Raw genomic sequence first — 17,788 nt, forward strand, 5'->3', positions numbered from 1 at the left:
TGCCCCTACTAAAGCATACTTATGTCAATTCCAGATGCTATATTTCCAGAGGGAGAACCATTTTGTGCAGCTTAGAGGACTTTTGTACCAGCAAGCCCATTCCATGACTCAGGCAAACTGGAAACAGTGCACACACACAAATGGTTAAATCAAAATAAACCTTCTCAACCCATTTTCTCTAGCCTGTTGAACGTGGTGTGAAATCCTGCTGAAGTATGTTCTATAAACAAGGCGATAAATGAAACGTTATGACCCCTCTCAATTACCAAACAAAAAGAAACAGCTGTGAACAGAAGGCATGCTTCCAGATACCATTTTACAGTAAGATAAAAGCAAGCAATGATGCCTTTGCAGAGGTAGCATCAAAATTCAAATGTTTTGAAAACTCAGTGCCATAGTCTTTCTTCTCCTCTCTCTTTTTTGAAATGAAACAACATCAACTGATACTATGCAAGCCCTGTCTGCTCATAAAACATGCAGCAATTGTTAAATACCCAAATGATACCAGATATAACATTATCATCACATTTTGACAGACTGAAGATAAACATGACAGAGCTAAAACAAATGAAAAGCTGAAGGAATATCAAAATAAAAATACAACACATGCAAAGCTCAATTTTTTCTTCTGAAGCTATTATAAAAGTAGGTGTAAGAACTAAGAGAGGTCAAGAAAGCTCTGTGTGTTAAACAGTTCTACACAGAAATGCATGCACTTAAAATAATTCTGGCAAGGTAAGTGATTTGCAAAATTGCTACTGAATATTATTTGTGAGAGAGTGGAAAAACAAACATTTGTGAATGCGACACTTAGGAGAAAAACGAAACGCGAGTTTAAAAGGAGAGGCACCGTAGCCTGCCTACCACATCCATGGCAAGCGCCTTGAATTGTTTTGCTCTGTGTTTGCACATGCCTTTGCGACTGCTGTGTTGCATTTCCTGGTGGCCATTATTACAGAGAACGTGGATTCTGTTGATAGCCCAGCTTCTGCACAAACACAGCATTTAGTGCATACTAAAAGGTTGAATCTCCGGATGCCCTAAACCAGTTCTTCTTACAAAGTGGAAAAGTCAGGTGGAGCCACTATTTGTTTTGGTAGTAGTAATAGGAGGATTACTTTAGCTACGGTCTATTTTGAGTGGATTCCAGGAAGCTTCCTCGATCAGACACAGGATTTAAAAAGACAACGTTGTACATCAACTAAGGCTGAAAGGAGAGCGGGGAAATAATACATTAATAAATGAATAAAAAAATTCCAAGCAGCCCAGGGTACGTTCTGTAGATGTCTCCACAAACTTTAAATTCAACAGGACAATGGTGGTGGATTTGTGCATGAAAGGGAAAAAGCCCCAAGGCAATCTGCCAAAATCTTGAAGTCAGATTTAAGTGCTGGCCGCAATGCATACCCCAAGGTGTTCTGGCTGCCACACTTCAGCATGTTAATTATGTGCCTTCAAATTAGAGACGAAAAAAGCAAGAAGAGCAAGTTAGTACCAGCCTAGTGATCTATGTTTTCAGCAGAGGCAGAAATCGCATGTTAGCAGTTGCTTTTGTGTCTGTATACATACCCATGATTCTATGTATACATACACAGAGGTAGATAATTGTTTTTTAATACGCAGAAGATATTCAAACAGTTGATTATTTCAGAGCAGTACAGCACTGGAGAGCCAGAAGTTAGTACGGAGAGTGATGGTAACGCACAGAAAGGGAGCATGGGAAGGTTTTAGAAGAGCTTGCAGGACAGAGGTGCTCCGCTCTTACCCCATTACTCTGGGTGGAGTGAACTGACTGCTCGCTGGTCGAGGAGCAAGTGCTCATGCGGTCTGTGTCCTTGCTGTGTGAAGAGTGGCGGTGGACCTGCCGCTGGAGGGAGTCACTGTCCCCAGGGAAAGTGAAGGAGCCAGGGCGGCTGGCAGGGGATGCTGGGATGGAGCTCCAAAAGGAGCCCTTCTGCAGGGGGCTGCTGGGTGGAAAGGTTTCTTTGCCAAAAGGAGAAGGGAAAGTTGTGGAGAGAGGAGAGTTCATTGGTGAGACAGCTCCTGGTCTTGGCTTTCCAAGTGTCAGTGATGCTATGCTGTTTCTTGATCGACTGTCCTCTGAGATTCCACGTGAGTCTTTCTGGGCTCCATCAGATGAGCCAGAAATGTTTCCTGCTGTCTTCCTGGGACTTTCAATGACTTTCATCTTGGGAATCTGCTCAGCTTCTCTCTGAGGACCATCTGGTTCTGCACTGGGAGGATGCCTGTCTGGCTGGCTCAGGCCAGTTTCTAAAGAGGTGTTGTAGTGTGGCAGGGAGAGATTGTGAATGGACATACCTGACATCTTGTCTCCCTCTGCTTGGGCCGAGGCTGCAGAGGAGACCAGGACTGGGGAATGGTGTCTGACAGGCTGGGGGATCCGGGATGGCCGGCTACGGCTGGAGCTGGGGATGCCACTACAGCTGCTGGGGCCACTGCTGTTACCGCTGCTGCTCCCAGTGCCGCCTCCACCACTACCGTGGTTCCTCTGGTACTCAATTGGGGACGTCAAGGCTGCAATGGGGGTGAGAGGGGAGGCGATCAGGGAAAGGAGGGCAGGAAAGGGAATGGGAACAGTTTAAAACAGACGTATTTACTGGCAAAAGGGGAGTGCTGTTAAAACAAAATAAATTCCCTTAGCAATAGTGGTCATGGTGTAGACCTCAAATCACTGTTCTGTATTGTACCTTCATGACCTTTTTTAAAGATGAAAAATCTGAAACCAAGGAGAAACGCTCTTCTCTAGGATCACATTGTCAGTCAGCAGCCAAGCTGGGCAAAAACAGGTGTGACTGAATTCTCAGCTTGTTGTTCCATCCATTACAACTCTTAAAAAAAAAAAGATCTAGATTGGGGCCACAACTGATGAATATTAAAATATGGCAAGAACCTTCCAGTGCCACAGGAGGCATTAACACTTTCTACTTTTTTCGTGAAGAATCTGAATGTTGTTGCCACAGTGACAACAGCGGACACCAAAATAACACAAGCAAAACATATTCTGAATACGTACTTCCACTTGAATTTAGCTTCTAAAAGCTTGCATTTGCTTAAAAGAGGTACACAAGCTGTCTTGATTCACTCCCACAAAACATTTGAGACATTTCACCAAGAGAACACCATGCAAATTCGGGCTACAACTCTTACAATAAATGCTAGCATCTGTTCTGAAGCAGAAATGAGGCACATAATTCCCAACTGTTCTGTATTAGCTCAAGGAAAACTTGCAAAACATTTCAAAGCCAAGTAAGAATAGATTAGAGAGAAATAATTCAATCATGAACTTCCAGTGGCAGGAAATAGCTTACCATTTAAAAAGTTGCGCTGGTTTTCTAAAATTTGGTTAATTTCATGGATCCATAACTGGCGGACTCCTGGACTGGCAGAATGCAAAATAAAGGTCTCCGTGACATCGCCCGTTCGTGATGATAGTGCAAATTTACATGGATCGCTGTCCACGTTTTCCTCCAGAGAAAGGCAACTCACCTTTATGAAGGACAAGAAATAAATTACTCCAGGTATTTTATGAGAAACACACCTTTAAAATCTCCAATGTAGGACCTTCGAATGATGATAATTTTTTCCTTCAGTAAAATGCCACCATGAAACTGGCAGGGAGGTTGGAGTCCATGATCTCTGAAAGTCTCGTCTAACCCCTACCATCCTGTGATTCTATGAATGGATTACAGTAAACTAAGGATTAGTGTACAACTTACTGACATACTGTGCCTCTCCAGCTGGTCATTATGGCCAGTGCTCTCTATTGTCCCTCACTCTCCCTTCACATTACTTAAAATGCTGAGCCTGCTATGGAGTTCTACCACTGTCCCACATTAAAGGTTTCTGTTGCAGATAGAGCAATTGCCTTGGAACTGGCTATCTAGCCAGCACTAAACAGGATGCTCAAGTGACAGGCAAAGCACTGAGATGAATTAAGGGTCCACCTAAAATGCTTCATGAGGAGAGCTGGTGGGCCCTAACACTATCAGGGCTTTTTTTTAGGGAAAGCTTGAAGTGGAGGTAAATGCTTTCTGTTTGAGGAAGAACTGACATATCTAGGAAGGTGGAACTACTTAAAAATGTTACCTAAACATTTGGACTAATTTCAGCTGAAACAGAAAAGAAGGGATACATAAAGAGTTAGTATCTTTACTTACTTTGCAATGTGGTGTACACACAGCACAGAGCTGAAGACTAAACTCTCTGAATCCTTGTTCAGCTTTGTACAAGGACACCTGTTTAGTGTGCTTCACATGGGAAGCATCAGAGCACTAGGATCCAAAGATTTCCATTTATCATCAGAGGAAATAATTTCAGGAAATGAATGACACCTCACTGTGCATTAAGTCAACAGGGACTCCACATTGAATCAGGAACTGTTACCTTAGAGTTTGTGCAGGGGACACAAAGACTCACACACAACAGTTACCTTGATACTGTTTTTAAACAAGAATCCGGGCATGGAGAAACCTTTCTTTTTATCTAGCAGCTCACTGAAAATGACAATCTGCTCAAACAGGAAGACCCGTCTCTCCTTGCAGCGTGGCAGAAGTCCCGTATCCTGGTCTGTAACCAAGAATGTGTCCTGGAGCAGGAGCTTACCCTGGGCTACAATTTTACCCTAAATATAGAAGCAAATGGAAACACAGTTAGAGCAGGTCCTTCCTTTCTTTCCCTAGATGCTTGTGCCAAATTAGCTTTGTCTATATCCTAATTCCTGAGTGTCACTCTCTGTTATAGTCATTGATCCTCCTATACACAAGACATTGTGCCCTTTCTCACAAAAACAATCAAGAAAAACCCCTCAAAATATCCACTCCTACCCTTTTAAATTCATACTACAATTTGAGGTTTGTCACCTCTATTCTCAGTAACTCCCGCAGTAATGCAGATATTCTTCCAGTGTCTTCCAGGGTGCCAAAACCAGGAAGAATTCAAGTTCATACCAGCATCACAAAGTAAAAAGTGCTTTCCAAGCAGAACATGTGACTGTGGTCTGCTTGAGGTATACTTTTTTAACAGCTAATTTCCAGCTCTTAGACTTAGCTAAACAAGAACGGATAAAAGTTGCCTCAGGTACTTTACTCCTCCTTTGTTTACACAACTCAAGTCAGGTCTGCTCATCTTCTGAGAAGTAATTATGTCACTACTTTTTGCAAGTCATTAGTCAATAAGAGAACTGTAATAACACCAGTGCTTCCTAGATTTTGCAGGAGTTATCTTGTCTGGGGGACACAGTAGGAGCAGTTTACCAGCAAAGAGTCCTCGGCAGGGCTAAAACTTGATCTTTCATTTACTGCTCATTTGCATCAGCTAATGAGATTGTAAGGGAACACTTTACTTCATTTCTCCCCACAACATTAATTGTTCATTTCTACAGAATGTGGCAAAAACTCTAAGTAAAACTCCAGCCAACTTACATCAAATCCTTGCAGGCGGCCAACATTCATCATGTCATTACACCGTTTTGGTACTATACACATGACCTCTACAGCTCTCTGTTCAAGACAAATAAAAAGTCAAAGCTTTATTTTCCAACTGAGTTAGTGGCATAAAATTTTGTTTCATTTGACATGGTTGTGTTACAACAGAATTACAAAAGGTAAACACTTAATATTACACTCTCTAGAAGACTAGAAGTGACTAGTAGAGGAAAGTGACTGTGAAGACAAGAGACATTCAGAATAAAGAGCATTTCAGTCACTAAGAAAAGATCTCTCAAATACCTCTAGTTCTGTTGTATCAAGATTAGCTTTCTTAGAGTATTTGAGGAAGTCCTGAAAAATGAAAAATAAATGTGTTATTTTTCCACTAATCAGAAAAGAGAAACCTTACATAATCTGAATTTGCTATCCTCTCTCAGAGAATGATACACTGAAGAAGACCCAAAGAAAAAAACATTGTAATATTTATTCACTTTTTTTTTTGTTTAGCTCATGTGAGAACATTTATTATGGCAACCTCTGTGATACACAAGGTTGCACTTCAGTGATCACTTGCATGGTATTAAAATGGTTGCAGATATAGATGGAAAAGTAGGGATGAATCCAAACAACTGATATCATATGAACATCTGAAAACAGCTAGGATATCCTTCTCCCCTTCATATGACATTGGGATGAATTCTAAATATTTCCATGTCACTCACTTGAGTTCATTGGATCTTTAACAGTTAAAAAGCAAAAGCAAAATTCTGCTCAAGTTCCTCACTGCAATTTGTATAACTATCTGAATAAGTTTGGTAAGCAATCATAGGACATGGCTTACAAATCTGGGTTCTGTTTGGGAGAAAGGTGGAAAAGCATCAGCAATCCTCAGAAAAGGTATCCATGAACACATGGGTATTACATATTACATCAGTTATCTCAACATCACTTTACCTTTAGTAGCAGCTGGTATTTCATAATTCTCTGCACAGGTTTTATTAGCAAGTCTGTCAGCTGAAGTCTGTGGCCTAGGCGTTGCTTTAGATCCTGCGGGTTGTAAAACAAACATTTTTTGTTCATTCGGTTAGAAACAACTTTTGTTTTGTTGAGCTAGGAACACAGTGGGATACATCACTGTTAATGGCTATCAGAGCAGAACTGGCAAAAGTCAGAAGAGAATTTAATCTTCAGTTTACAGAAGCTCAAGCCCTTCCCCTTATCTGCATCTGATTTGTTTCTGAAATATTCCCCCCTCCAAACATCTTCTATATTGTTTTTCAAAATGATTGTGTAGTGTCATGCAATTTTTCAGTCACAGGCTGTATGCAGTCTATTTTCAATAGACTCTTTGTTCATGCAAAACTGCCACCTCATGTAACACACACTGTTAATTGCCCGGGCTGGGGTTACTAAGGATGAGACTCTAATGATTAATTAATAGCTTATACCTAGCTGTAGTTTGCTTCCCTTAGAAACAAATACATCTCTAGGAGCTTGTATTAGATTTAAGAAATCAAAACAGAAATTATGAGAAATTATCATTTAAACAAGTAACGAAGATATGTGTTGCCCTTTTCTTGGGGGGGGTGGGGTGTGTGTTTGTTCTGCTGCACAGATCTGATAATGATTTGTACACACCCTTCATCTTGCATATATCCTCTCCCAGGAACTTACCTCAAAAAATGTATCAATGTACTCTGAGACAATGTGCTCAGACTTTGGTTTGTTTTGGCAGTAAACTATGTACATGTGCAACCTTCTCTCCTGGAATAACAAAGACACAGAATAATAGATCCATCATCACCAAGAAAGAAAGCATGCCGGATTAAAGTATTAAATAAGTACAGCAGTTCAAAAGTATGAATTTTAAAATGTCCTCTTGAGGAAAGGAGCCACATATACAGAAATTACAGACAGGTTTCTTTGGGGATATCATGCTGATTTTAGAAAGGCAACACAAGTCAAAAAGCAATAGATAGAGAACTGAAATATCATATTATTAATGCAATAACCTGTTAACTCTTCTAATATATTAGAAAAATAACTTCCTCCTGTTTAATTGCACAGGATAGTTAGGAGGAATCTTGCAAGTCTTCTGTTCAGTACTTGCTGTCCTAGTGGGGTGGAGATGTAGGTGCTGTAGCCTGGAGATGCTATTCCTAGTAGTTTTAACTCTGATTCTGTATTTTGTGCATATGCTTTTAATGCCAAAATAACAAAGAAAAGAGAGAGAACATAACTTCACCCATTAAGATTCATTCTTGATTACTGACCTTGCTGGTTAGGAAACACAGCAATAAGTTGTGTCTATCACCTACTCCAAAATCTTTCTTATCATTTTGCTAAGATCAGTTTTCTGTGAGAGCCTTTGCTGCTCATACTTAGGGAGTACTGATCATTGAAGACAAATGGAAAATGAAAAAGGAAGAAATAAGACAGAGATTCAGAAGGACACAGAACTAAGATTAAGAGCAGGAACTGAATCATCATGTTCTAGCTTATAGACAGGGTTTTGCTTGAAGCATTACAGCTTGCCTTTCCATCTGGAGTGGTAAGGGTGTCTTTCAAAGACAACTCAATTACAAATGTACCAGGAGAAAGTCAAACAGCAATCAGAAACAAGAGAGGTTACTTCCTCCAGGTTTCCCATTTTACCAGTGCCAGAATTCTCCCTCTCCCCATGCCTTTTTTCTTCAAATAATCCTTCAGAAATTAAACAGCTCATTCTTCATCATTAGTCAAGGAATTAGGCCTAGCTTCCAGTGTTACTATTCCATGAATGTTTGGTTCTGTGCTAGTTTGCTACCCTGGTATTGACTTCAAACACAGGCTGCAGGAAAAAACTGAAACCCATTAAATCTGCTTTAATCCACCCTGTCTTCAATCGTTGCACACTTGTGCAAATGATCGTATTTAGCAGGCAAGTTTCCCTTCTGCTGTATTGCAGAGTACCCTGAGATATCATCTCAAACAAATAGTAAGTTGTATTTCTACACAAAGAGACACCGGAATGACTGATTAGTGGCATGTCTAACGTGTCTTGAATTTTGACATCTAGTTTCTAGTTAACTAGTTCATTTGGTTTCCTTCTGAAGTGTTACAATATTCACATGTGTCACACAGTCAATTCCTTCTCACAAATAAATAAAACTGAGAAACTGGGGACTTGTATAAAGCTATAAAAGGTACTGTGTTGGACTAACACCAAAACCTACAAATTTCTGGCACTTTCAGTTCCTTCCCCAAGTGGAGAGGGAAGAATATCAACCACTACTGATTCTCAGAAGGAGAAAGGATACAGAACTAGAATGCACTAAAACTGGAAAGAAAAATGAGTCTTTCCTATCTTTGTTTCATGTGTTCCATGCTACTGCATGGATACTTGGGATTAGAAGGCTGGTGTCCTATGAAATGACAATTCCCTGCACTGAACTGGAACTGATAGAGAAATGAAATCGTCATTCATATTTCCTCTCTACATGAAGGTATTTGGGACAGAAATTAGACATTTAGTTAGTTTACTTATAAGCCCTTATAAGGAATCTCTCCACCTCTCACAGTGAAGAATATTTCACAACATTTTCTTAACCACGTTGTACCACAGATAAATCCTTAATAATCAGTCACATTGGTCAGAAGTAGCAATAGCAGTTTGCCAATGAAGACTCTTGCACTTACATGCTTAACAAACAGAGATCCCAGTTTTTCTGGATCTTCAAGGCACTTCTCCAACTCTCCTAAAAAGAAGCTGAACATAAAGAGACTAAGTACTTTTTACTAGAGCAACAAGGAATTGCAAGGCAAAGGGGTCTTACTACAAGGTCCACTGTGGCCCCCATTGAAGCTTTGGATATCAATGCACGACTGAAATATTAACAGTGTAATATTTTCATATAGGTTCCCAGAACTACACACTGAATCCATGGCAAGATGAAAACATATTGCTCTTCATTAATAAAATTCTTTATTTTCATATAATGATTAACTTTTCTTCTCCCTACTCTGAATGCTGGAGATGCCTGTATATATCCATACTAACTTCTAACAAATTCTTTAGACTTCATTCTTGGAGAAGCATGTTCTTAAAACAAAGCCTCAGGCAATGTACAAACATCTATATGTAATACTATCTATACTACAGATTCTTAGCTGAAGCACTTGATGCAGATATAAATGTTCTTGTTTAAAGCAAATCTTGATACAACATTTTTAAGTTGCATCTAATGTATGTACAACTCAAGGCACAAGACCAATTCTATTAACCTTGAATCTGAGTATTTGAAGGAAAAAAATAATTCTTAGCATCAGTGCATTATTTTCAAGGTAGAATTATTCAGGAGATGTTTTTCAAGTTAATACATACTCTCTGTGCCAGTCATAAATCTGGTGAATGTTTCCAAATACAATCTTGTCTTTGCCTTTCATGTCATCAGGTACACCATCTTCCTTCATAAGTGCCATATAACCCTGCAACAGTCCAAGGAAATTCACTATAAACATTTTAACTTTAAAAACGGTGAGCTGTCCTTTAACCCTTTTCAAATTGCCCATGACAACAGCTTGCTTAGGACACAAAACCAAACTCAAAACATGCTCTATAACACAGCATAACATTGAGCATACAATCCACCCATCAAATCTGTTTATCTCCAGCTGAAAGAGAAGGACCTTGTGGGAGACTGTGAAAAGCTTTGCAGAAGTCCAGATAGACAACATCCGTTCTGTCCTTGTCCACCGAGGTAGGTACACCATCATAGAAAGCCACCAGTTTGGTGAGGCAGGACTTGCCCTTGATGAAGCCATGCTGGGTGTCTTGAATCACCTCCCTGTCCTCCATATGCACCAGTACAGCTTCCAGAAGGATCTGTTCCCTGATCTTCACAGGCATGGAGGTGAGGCTGATGGGTTGGCAATTTCCATCATCCTCTTTCTTACCCTTTTTTATAGATGGGTGTAACCTTTCCTTTCTTACAGTCTTCAGGGACTTCACCTGACTGTCAGGACTTCTCAGATGTTATGTAGAGTGGCTTTGCAACTACATCAGCCAATTCCTTCAGAACTCTGGGGTGCATCTCATCAGGTCCCATAGATTTATATATGTTCAGCGTCCTCAGGTGATCCTGAACTTGATCTTCCCTTATGGTGAGAGGGACTTTAGCCTGCTGGCCCACACCTAGTGCTCCATCAACTGGATTGCCAGTGAAGACTGAGGCAAAAATGTTATTGAGTACCTCAGCCTTCTCCTTGTCTCTTTACACCAGCACTCCATTCTCACTCCTCAGAGGGGTCACACTTTCCTTACCCTTTCTTTGCTGGTTGATGTATCTGTAGAAGTCTTTCTTGTTATTATTTCTTTCCCTTGTCAGGTTCAACTTTAGTTGTGCCTTAGCCTCCCTGACCTCATCCCTCCACAAGTGGTCAGTGTTCCTATACTCCTCCCAGGTTACCTGTCCCTGCTTCCATTCTCTGTGTCTCAGCAATGGTTATCATATCATAGCTTTCCTCCTGTTTGTTGCCCATGCTGTGTGCATTCATGTAGAAGCACTTCAGCTGGGCTGTTGGCTGCATCACTTTCTTAGCAGAGCTCCCCCTGACTTCCTTGAGGTATTTCACAGGAGATTCCTTGCTGGCTCTACTTCCTCACAGCTCCACCACCAGGCTGAGCAAATAGTTCACCTGCTCATATTTCATACAACTATTTTCCATACTTCCACCTGATTCCAGACAGAGGCTGTGGCACTCACTGCAGCTGGAGACCTGTACAGCTGCATGTTTTAGGGGAAGCGCAGTCTGAACCTATGTATCTGTTGTAGCAAGTGCAGGGGATGTGCCCTTTCTCTGAGTGGACACCATGGTTATGTTACCTCTCTCCTCCTAACTTGCTGACTTACCTTTGATCTGAGAGAGAGATTTCACCCTCCCCACACACCCTGCCTTTGTGAATTCCCATGAAAACTGCCATGCCACACCCTTCCTGCTGCACCACAACCTGTTTGCCCACCCTGTTTGCTGGCGCTCTCTGGGACACTTAAATAGCCTGCACTGGGTTGTGCCAATGACTCCTGGGTGCCACATCAGCTCCCGTGCACTGCACTGCCAGGTCAAGCCTGGGGCTCTGTGCCTGCTCATTACTAGAAAAGTCTCCTGTCTGTCTTGGTCTAGCTTTGATCTAGCAAGCAGCCCTTAGTGTTGCTGCTTCTGAGATTTCACCTTGACCACTCTGAAAAGGGTGATTTGATGCAATATTTCTAAGGTGTTAAAAGCCTGCAGGAGGAAAACTCAGAAGGCAAACATTCACATTTTCAATTTCTTCTTGTACTTTGTTTTGGAAAAAAAAATGTAGGTCCAAGCTACACAGCTGGTGTATGTGAGAACATCTTTCAAAGTAGAAGAAAAATCAAGAGAAGGAAAAACTTCATACCTCTACCACGTAGCCCAGATCTCGTACATAATCTCGCTCTGTCTCCACTAATTCCTGTAAGACATAGCTACAGTGGAAAGAAAACAGCAAACACATTTCATTAAAACATTAAACTGGTTTAATGGCATGCAAATTTTTACACATTTGCAGACATGCATTTGATAAGCAGAACTGAGTGGAAGAATTAATGCATATTCTTTCTAAGCAAGATGCTGCTTTGACTTTGTAAGTGGAGCAGGCTTGATTCTGTTTGTATGAAGTCAGATGTTTTCTTACATGGGCCATTAAAATTAAGCATCTAACTATTGTTTAAAATAAAATGCTATTATGTCTCTGGTCTGGAGACTCTTAAGTATATGAATTGTTATTTCTACTCACAGATTTTTAAACCGGGCATGGTTTTGTTCTACCATGGTAACAGTTAATTACTACATAAAGAAATTAAGTGTAGTGGATCAGAACAAGGGGAATGATCAGCTTTTTGAAGGCTACTCTCCCTCTGAACATTTAAAAATGAGCATCTTCCTGAATAACTGAGGCTGACGTGACAGAAGTCAAACACAGGTGTGACAAATGAAAAGTCACAGAAAACATAAACTGCAACTAACACTTGAGGAAAAAACATCTTTTTTGCATAATGTGACTCATGCTTGACAACTAACACAAGCCCTCCTCCTTTCAGACTAACAACTTATGCTGCCAGTTCAAAATGGACATTTTAATCTCTTTGAAGCACTGTGAAAAATGGAGTGAAAATGAGCTCTTACTGTCGCCTTTTTAAGGAGCTGGATTTCCTTTCTTCCATCTCATCTATGGGTGATGAGGAGGAGAGAAGGGAGTTATCTGAAGGGTTGAAAGATGGGCTGCTGCTGTCACCTTGATCTACCAACAAGGAACTTGGACGATCCTCCAGGGCCTGAAAAAGTGACCAAGACAAACAGCAACAAAGATTTATTTCCCCTTTATTCACAAGACAGTAACATGCAGCTGTATATGGAAATCTGTGGGAGATCAGTCACTGTAATGCATTTTGGCAAAGGTGATCTCAAGCTTCCAGGAAAACAGCCACCAATTTGGCTTTCCAGGATGGGTAACCTAACCTCATAGAAGTACATTTGATATATGTTAGGATATCTTCACAGGAAAAGCCAGTTTGGTTGGCAGCAAGGGCTAGAAGTCAGACCACCCTGCTCAGGATGTAAGTATTTCTATGGTGGAAATCTACACAGATGTATGCTGCACAGATTTATGACACAGATGTCATACTTCAATTATGGCACATACAAATTACCTTCAATAATAAATTGAACATCTCTAAGGGAGATTCTTTGAATGCCACATTTTTAATGCAACAGAAGTGGCTTTCTTTGTCAGACATTTTGTTTATTGTATTAACTAGCCAAAATACTGACTCATTGAAGAAAGTTACTTCTATCTATGTTTCTTTCGCGCTCCACAAGAGTTCAGATCCTAGGAAAGTTCCTGTCTCTCTTGCTAGATAGTCTCTCCCTTAGACTGACTCCACAGGCTTCTATTCTTACAAGATATAGAGAAGCCATGGGAGAAAGAATATGAACAAGTTTCTAGAAGTGTTTATTCGAGCCCATAGCTACAGTTGTATCACATTTTCCTTGCATGTGATACAGTCTTCAATATAAGACATTTATTTCACCAGGGTGGGGTTTGTCTGTAAATGTTTTTTTCTTGAAAGAATAAAATCTCAATAATGGCATGACTGGCCCAAAAACTAAGGGAAGCCTATCTTTGGTTAAAATTTTGACATGAGAACATTTTCACCAGAGACTATACACATAGATCACTAAGTTATATCCATTTCCAGTCTGCCTGAAAGGCATATGAACTATAAAGACTTCATTTACAAAAGATTGTGTTGAATTTTCCCATAGATTACTACTTACTTACCTTTCTGGTACAAGACAAGTAAATGCAAAGTTAATGCTGTAAGGGAGTATAATAATTATTCCACACACAAATACAATTGAAGTGGAAGTCTTTTTGAATGAGGATATCTAAAATATAAATAAAAATTTCTCATTCTGAAATTCAGAACTCTTTAAATTTAAGACAAATAGGGGAAATATCAACCTCTGGTAACACTGGGCTGCCACACTACAATTCTCAGCACTTCTTTCACAGCAGCACTTCTACTAAGGCCAACAGGGTCCATGTTGCAAAATCCAGGTATAAAGATTTTGAGGGAATCACAGAATAGCTTGGGGACTTCTTGAGGCCATACAGTCCAATTTCACTGTTCAAACTGTGTCAGAGCAGTTTTTCTAGGGCTGGGTCAAGCTAGGTTTTGAACTGAAACAGGCCTTTCCTGTAATTATCCATACACCCTATTCTTTGTCAATGAACATCCTCAGAAACTGAATTTTAATATACAGAAACTTAAAAAAGCTGATAAATATTCCTCCTCCTTCATTTGTTAACAAACAATAAAAAGCAAGAAAGGAGGCACTAACTTTCAAAGTGATCCATTTGTTCTTTTACTTATTTCTTCATTATGACATTATATAAAGTATAGGTAGATAAGCATTGATGTTTCTGTGATTATGTGCTTTACTGCTGAACTTTGAAACATTAAGTATAAGTTTAGTTCCAGCAATTCTTCTCATAAGGGTCTATCAGGATAAGACTCTCGAGTCTTTACATTCTTTTCACTAATAGGACATACATTTTCTGCTGTTTCCTCTCCCTCTTATTTATTGTTTCTGCTTCTTTACATAGCCAATTACCTATTCAGTAAGTGCTTTTACAAATGAAGGTATACAAAACAACCTGTAAACTGACCTAGAAAGTAGCTTTTGAAACAGGCATCAAATGTTACAAGTCAAAAGCACATAGCTTTTCTTTGAATAGCAAGTCAGGACTTGCAAGACACATATTCTTTAACCACATGGTTCTGCCAGTTGGTCTCACCATTTTACTCTTGACGAGCTCCTCAATGGCACTGACTAGTTCTGCAGCACTGGGTGTCTCGGAGCTGGTTGGCCGCACCAACAATCGAGAAGATGTCTGTGCAATCACATAAAGGAAGGAGAATGCTGGAGTTAGCCTAGAGCTTGCTCAAGGATCAAGAGATTTCCTTGTCAGACAAAGGTACTCAACTGTCAGTGTGCTATAACACCAAGATCATCCCTTTCAACTTGGGCAACTGGAATGGGAAAATTTAAAGTAACCCCCAACAGAAGTTGAATGTTGGGATAAAAATACCTATTCCTACATGCAATAGAAGTCAAAGAAATATCCTTCATCTTGCTGGTTGTGATAATGCCTGACAAACAGCTATAAAAATTCCCTAAGCTGACATAGTGGACAACTTTCTTGCTGGTTAAACAAAGCAAGGACTGCAAAACAGTAACAGGAACCAAGACGACTTGAATTAAAGGAGGAAGAATCATTAAGGTAAGATAAAATACAGCAGTAACTCAGGGGCATTGATGTTTTTAAAGGAGCTGTGGTATGATGCCCAGATACAGAAGGGAAACTGAGCTCACCATTCCTTGCGCCATCCATTTTCCCTAATGGTATGTGCAGAGGACAGAAGATCTCTGACCTCATAAACTATAAAATGCCAGTTTATAGATACAACTGCAGGTAAAAGGTGTTCACAGTAAAGGATTCTGGGAGAGGGCCATTACATTCAGCTTCAGTAATACTCAAACAGAGTTGTTTGCATTTTACGTTTGTCATTAAATAACTCTAAAGTGGAGACAGGGTGTAATAGGAGCCCTACTCCATATCACAAGCAGCACAGTGAACATTGTGTAGTACAAGGTAAGCTGACCTGCAAATGTGTCCAGAAAACCAGACAAAAAAATGCACGTATCATCACTTAACACAAGAGGTTCTGCTTGAATCAAGCATGGGTGTAGCAGGGCTCTTCATAAATCAATGTTAAAACAAATAAATTACAGATTTTAGGTAGTTTGCCTTGCATTTGCCTTTTTTGGAAAAGAAAATAGAGGTTGGGTAAGCACAGGAAATACAGACAACTTTAAATGGAAAGCTGTGGGAACTGAGCCAAAGCAGAGACAGAACACAAGTCAACGTAATGCTGCCTCAGAGTTTATAAAAAGAGAAAACATAAAGCAAAAAACATTAGCTTCATATTAACATAACTCATCTTGAAGCTTTAATACTGCTTCTAAAAAAATTAAATGCAACTCGTAAACAGCAAATGCAAATCCATGAAGTGTGCAATGGCTGCTGAACAGACCAATGCATACTGTGCAGATGAGCTCTTAGGGGAGAAAATGGTTGTGTTATTTAGTGATATTAGAGAAATCAGCATGGTCTAGCACATGATATTTGCATACACTCTAAAAACTGAGCAATTCCACAGCTAGTCTGTCTTTTAGGCAATTGTATGCTCCTGACATCTGACTGCTGACCAGGATATCCAGGCTTGTGTGCAGGTTTTAACTTTGGATGTGGAGCTCAGCTTAGCCTTATGAAACACTAACAGTGTTGGAATCAGACTGGTCAAGATCCCTTCTCCCTGTTATTGCTCTGCTGGGATTGCTTGGGACATGACTGTTGGTAAACACCGAAATTGGTTAGCTTCCAGTTTATGTGGTTATATCACATATTATCTGTTAATGGATGTGCTGTATAGATCAGTCTGCCTGCTGACCTTCCTGATGATGTACTCTGGGTGCAGAATATACCCTTGCCCATAAAACAAGAAAAGGTGGAAGGAACAAGGGAGCACGTGCTGGTGTTAGATGCTACTGCAGCCTACAGTGGGCCAGGTAGGGAGGGAGAAACCCAGTGTGCAGGGAGTTTCCAGCACTGAGTATAGTCCAGGAAGAAGTGCTTGCAATGAGGCACAAATGAAAGCCAAGCCTCTGAGGTCACAAAAAGGAGGAGACGTGCCCTGGGATCCAGAGGAGCTGAGCAACCCAAAAAAACCACTGAGCGAGGCAGGAATGTGAAGGAGGACTCCACCCAGAAGGCAGACAACCAGGAATTTGTTTGCAAGCCTTTCATTTATCAGTAACTCATCAATAGAGCCAACTGACTTCTGCTGGGCACAACTTTGCTCTTGCTTCTGTGATTCAATAAAACATTTGCTTTAGGTACTGGAAATTACTGGTATGTTTTGGAGTCTTTAGGGAGGCACACACAACCTCCCAGGCTGCCACGACAGGACATTTTTGCCTCATGACAAGACATTTTTTGCCTCCCACCACGCAGTAGGACAAATACTGCACAAAAACACTACAGAAGAATCACTATTTATATGTGAGACTTTGAGCTACTTTAAAAACTCCCAACATGGTTTTACTGTAGTGGGTGCATGTTAACCTCTGAAGAAGTGAAAGTAAAATTTACTGAGGATTCAAAACTATTCAAAGTCTCTTTCTCTCCTGCAATAAGGGTCTGACTACATCAGAAATAAAAAGTGAGTGAACATTAACTTACAAGCATATCCCTTCACATAACTATTCTTGCTGCATATAAGCAAACCCCATTTTATTCTGGGGAACTTTTTATAAGATTTGCATATATATACACACACACACATTTACATTTAATATCACTTAAGAGAAATGCAAATATGGCAGCTTATCATCAGGGACTTCAAGATATTATAACCAGCATTATTTTTATTCTGTTTCTAAGCCTCAAACTGAGATTATTGTTTTCCAACAATAAAACATTTGGATCTAAAGGCTGGCTTATTTCAGGAATATTTCCCAATATATTAACTCTCCAACTCATGTGCTACACCTTTTCAATTCAGAATACAAGGGGGAATTAAATATATGTAGAGCATGGAAACCAGGCATTTTGATCCTACAAATGACAGCTCCAGGGATGAGTAAGACACCCACTGAAAGGCAGCATTTTTAAAAGGAAGGAAAGAAACACACACAGAAATAAAAGATCA

The 17,788-nt window shown here is 40.1% G+C and overlaps 1 protein-coding gene across 2 annotated transcripts in view; it reads right to left on the minus strand.

Annotated features, from left to right (window-relative positions):
• TRIO (trio Rho guanine nucleotide exchange factor) overlaps positions 1–17,788 on the minus strand; it is a 258,492-nt gene that overhangs the window by 13,823 nt on the left and 226,881 nt on the right. The window contains exons 37-48 of one of the 2 annotated variants that reach the window (XM_068161994.1): positions 14,812–14,907; positions 12,636–12,784; positions 11,869–11,935; positions 9,811–9,914; positions 9,126–9,195; positions 7,122–7,211; positions 6,402–6,494; positions 5,748–5,798; positions 5,442–5,519; positions 4,451–4,642; positions 3,330–3,507; positions 1,766–2,535 (exon numbers count right to left, since the gene is read on the minus strand). In XM_068161994.1, the coding sequence (XP_068018095.1) occupies positions 1,766–2,535; positions 3,330–3,507; positions 4,451–4,642; positions 5,442–5,519; positions 5,748–5,798; positions 6,402–6,494; positions 7,122–7,211; positions 9,126–9,195; positions 9,811–9,914; positions 11,869–11,935; positions 12,636–12,784; positions 14,812–14,907 (1,938 nt within the window). The remainder of the gene's footprint in view (positions 1–1,765; positions 2,536–3,329; positions 3,508–4,450; positions 4,643–5,441; positions 5,520–5,747; positions 5,799–6,401; positions 6,495–7,121; positions 7,212–9,125; positions 9,196–9,810; positions 9,915–11,868; positions 11,936–12,635; positions 12,785–14,811; positions 14,908–17,788) is intronic. The other variant, XM_068161996.1, reaches the window with a different exon arrangement.

Source organism: Melanerpes formicivorus, unplaced genomic scaffold (genome assembly GCF_026170545.1).
Source record: "Melanerpes formicivorus ecotype bairdi unplaced genomic scaffold, bMelFor1.0.p_v2 SCAF_61, whole genome shotgun sequence".
Classification (NCBI taxonomy): Eukaryota; Metazoa; Chordata; class Aves; order Piciformes; family Picidae; genus Melanerpes; species Melanerpes formicivorus.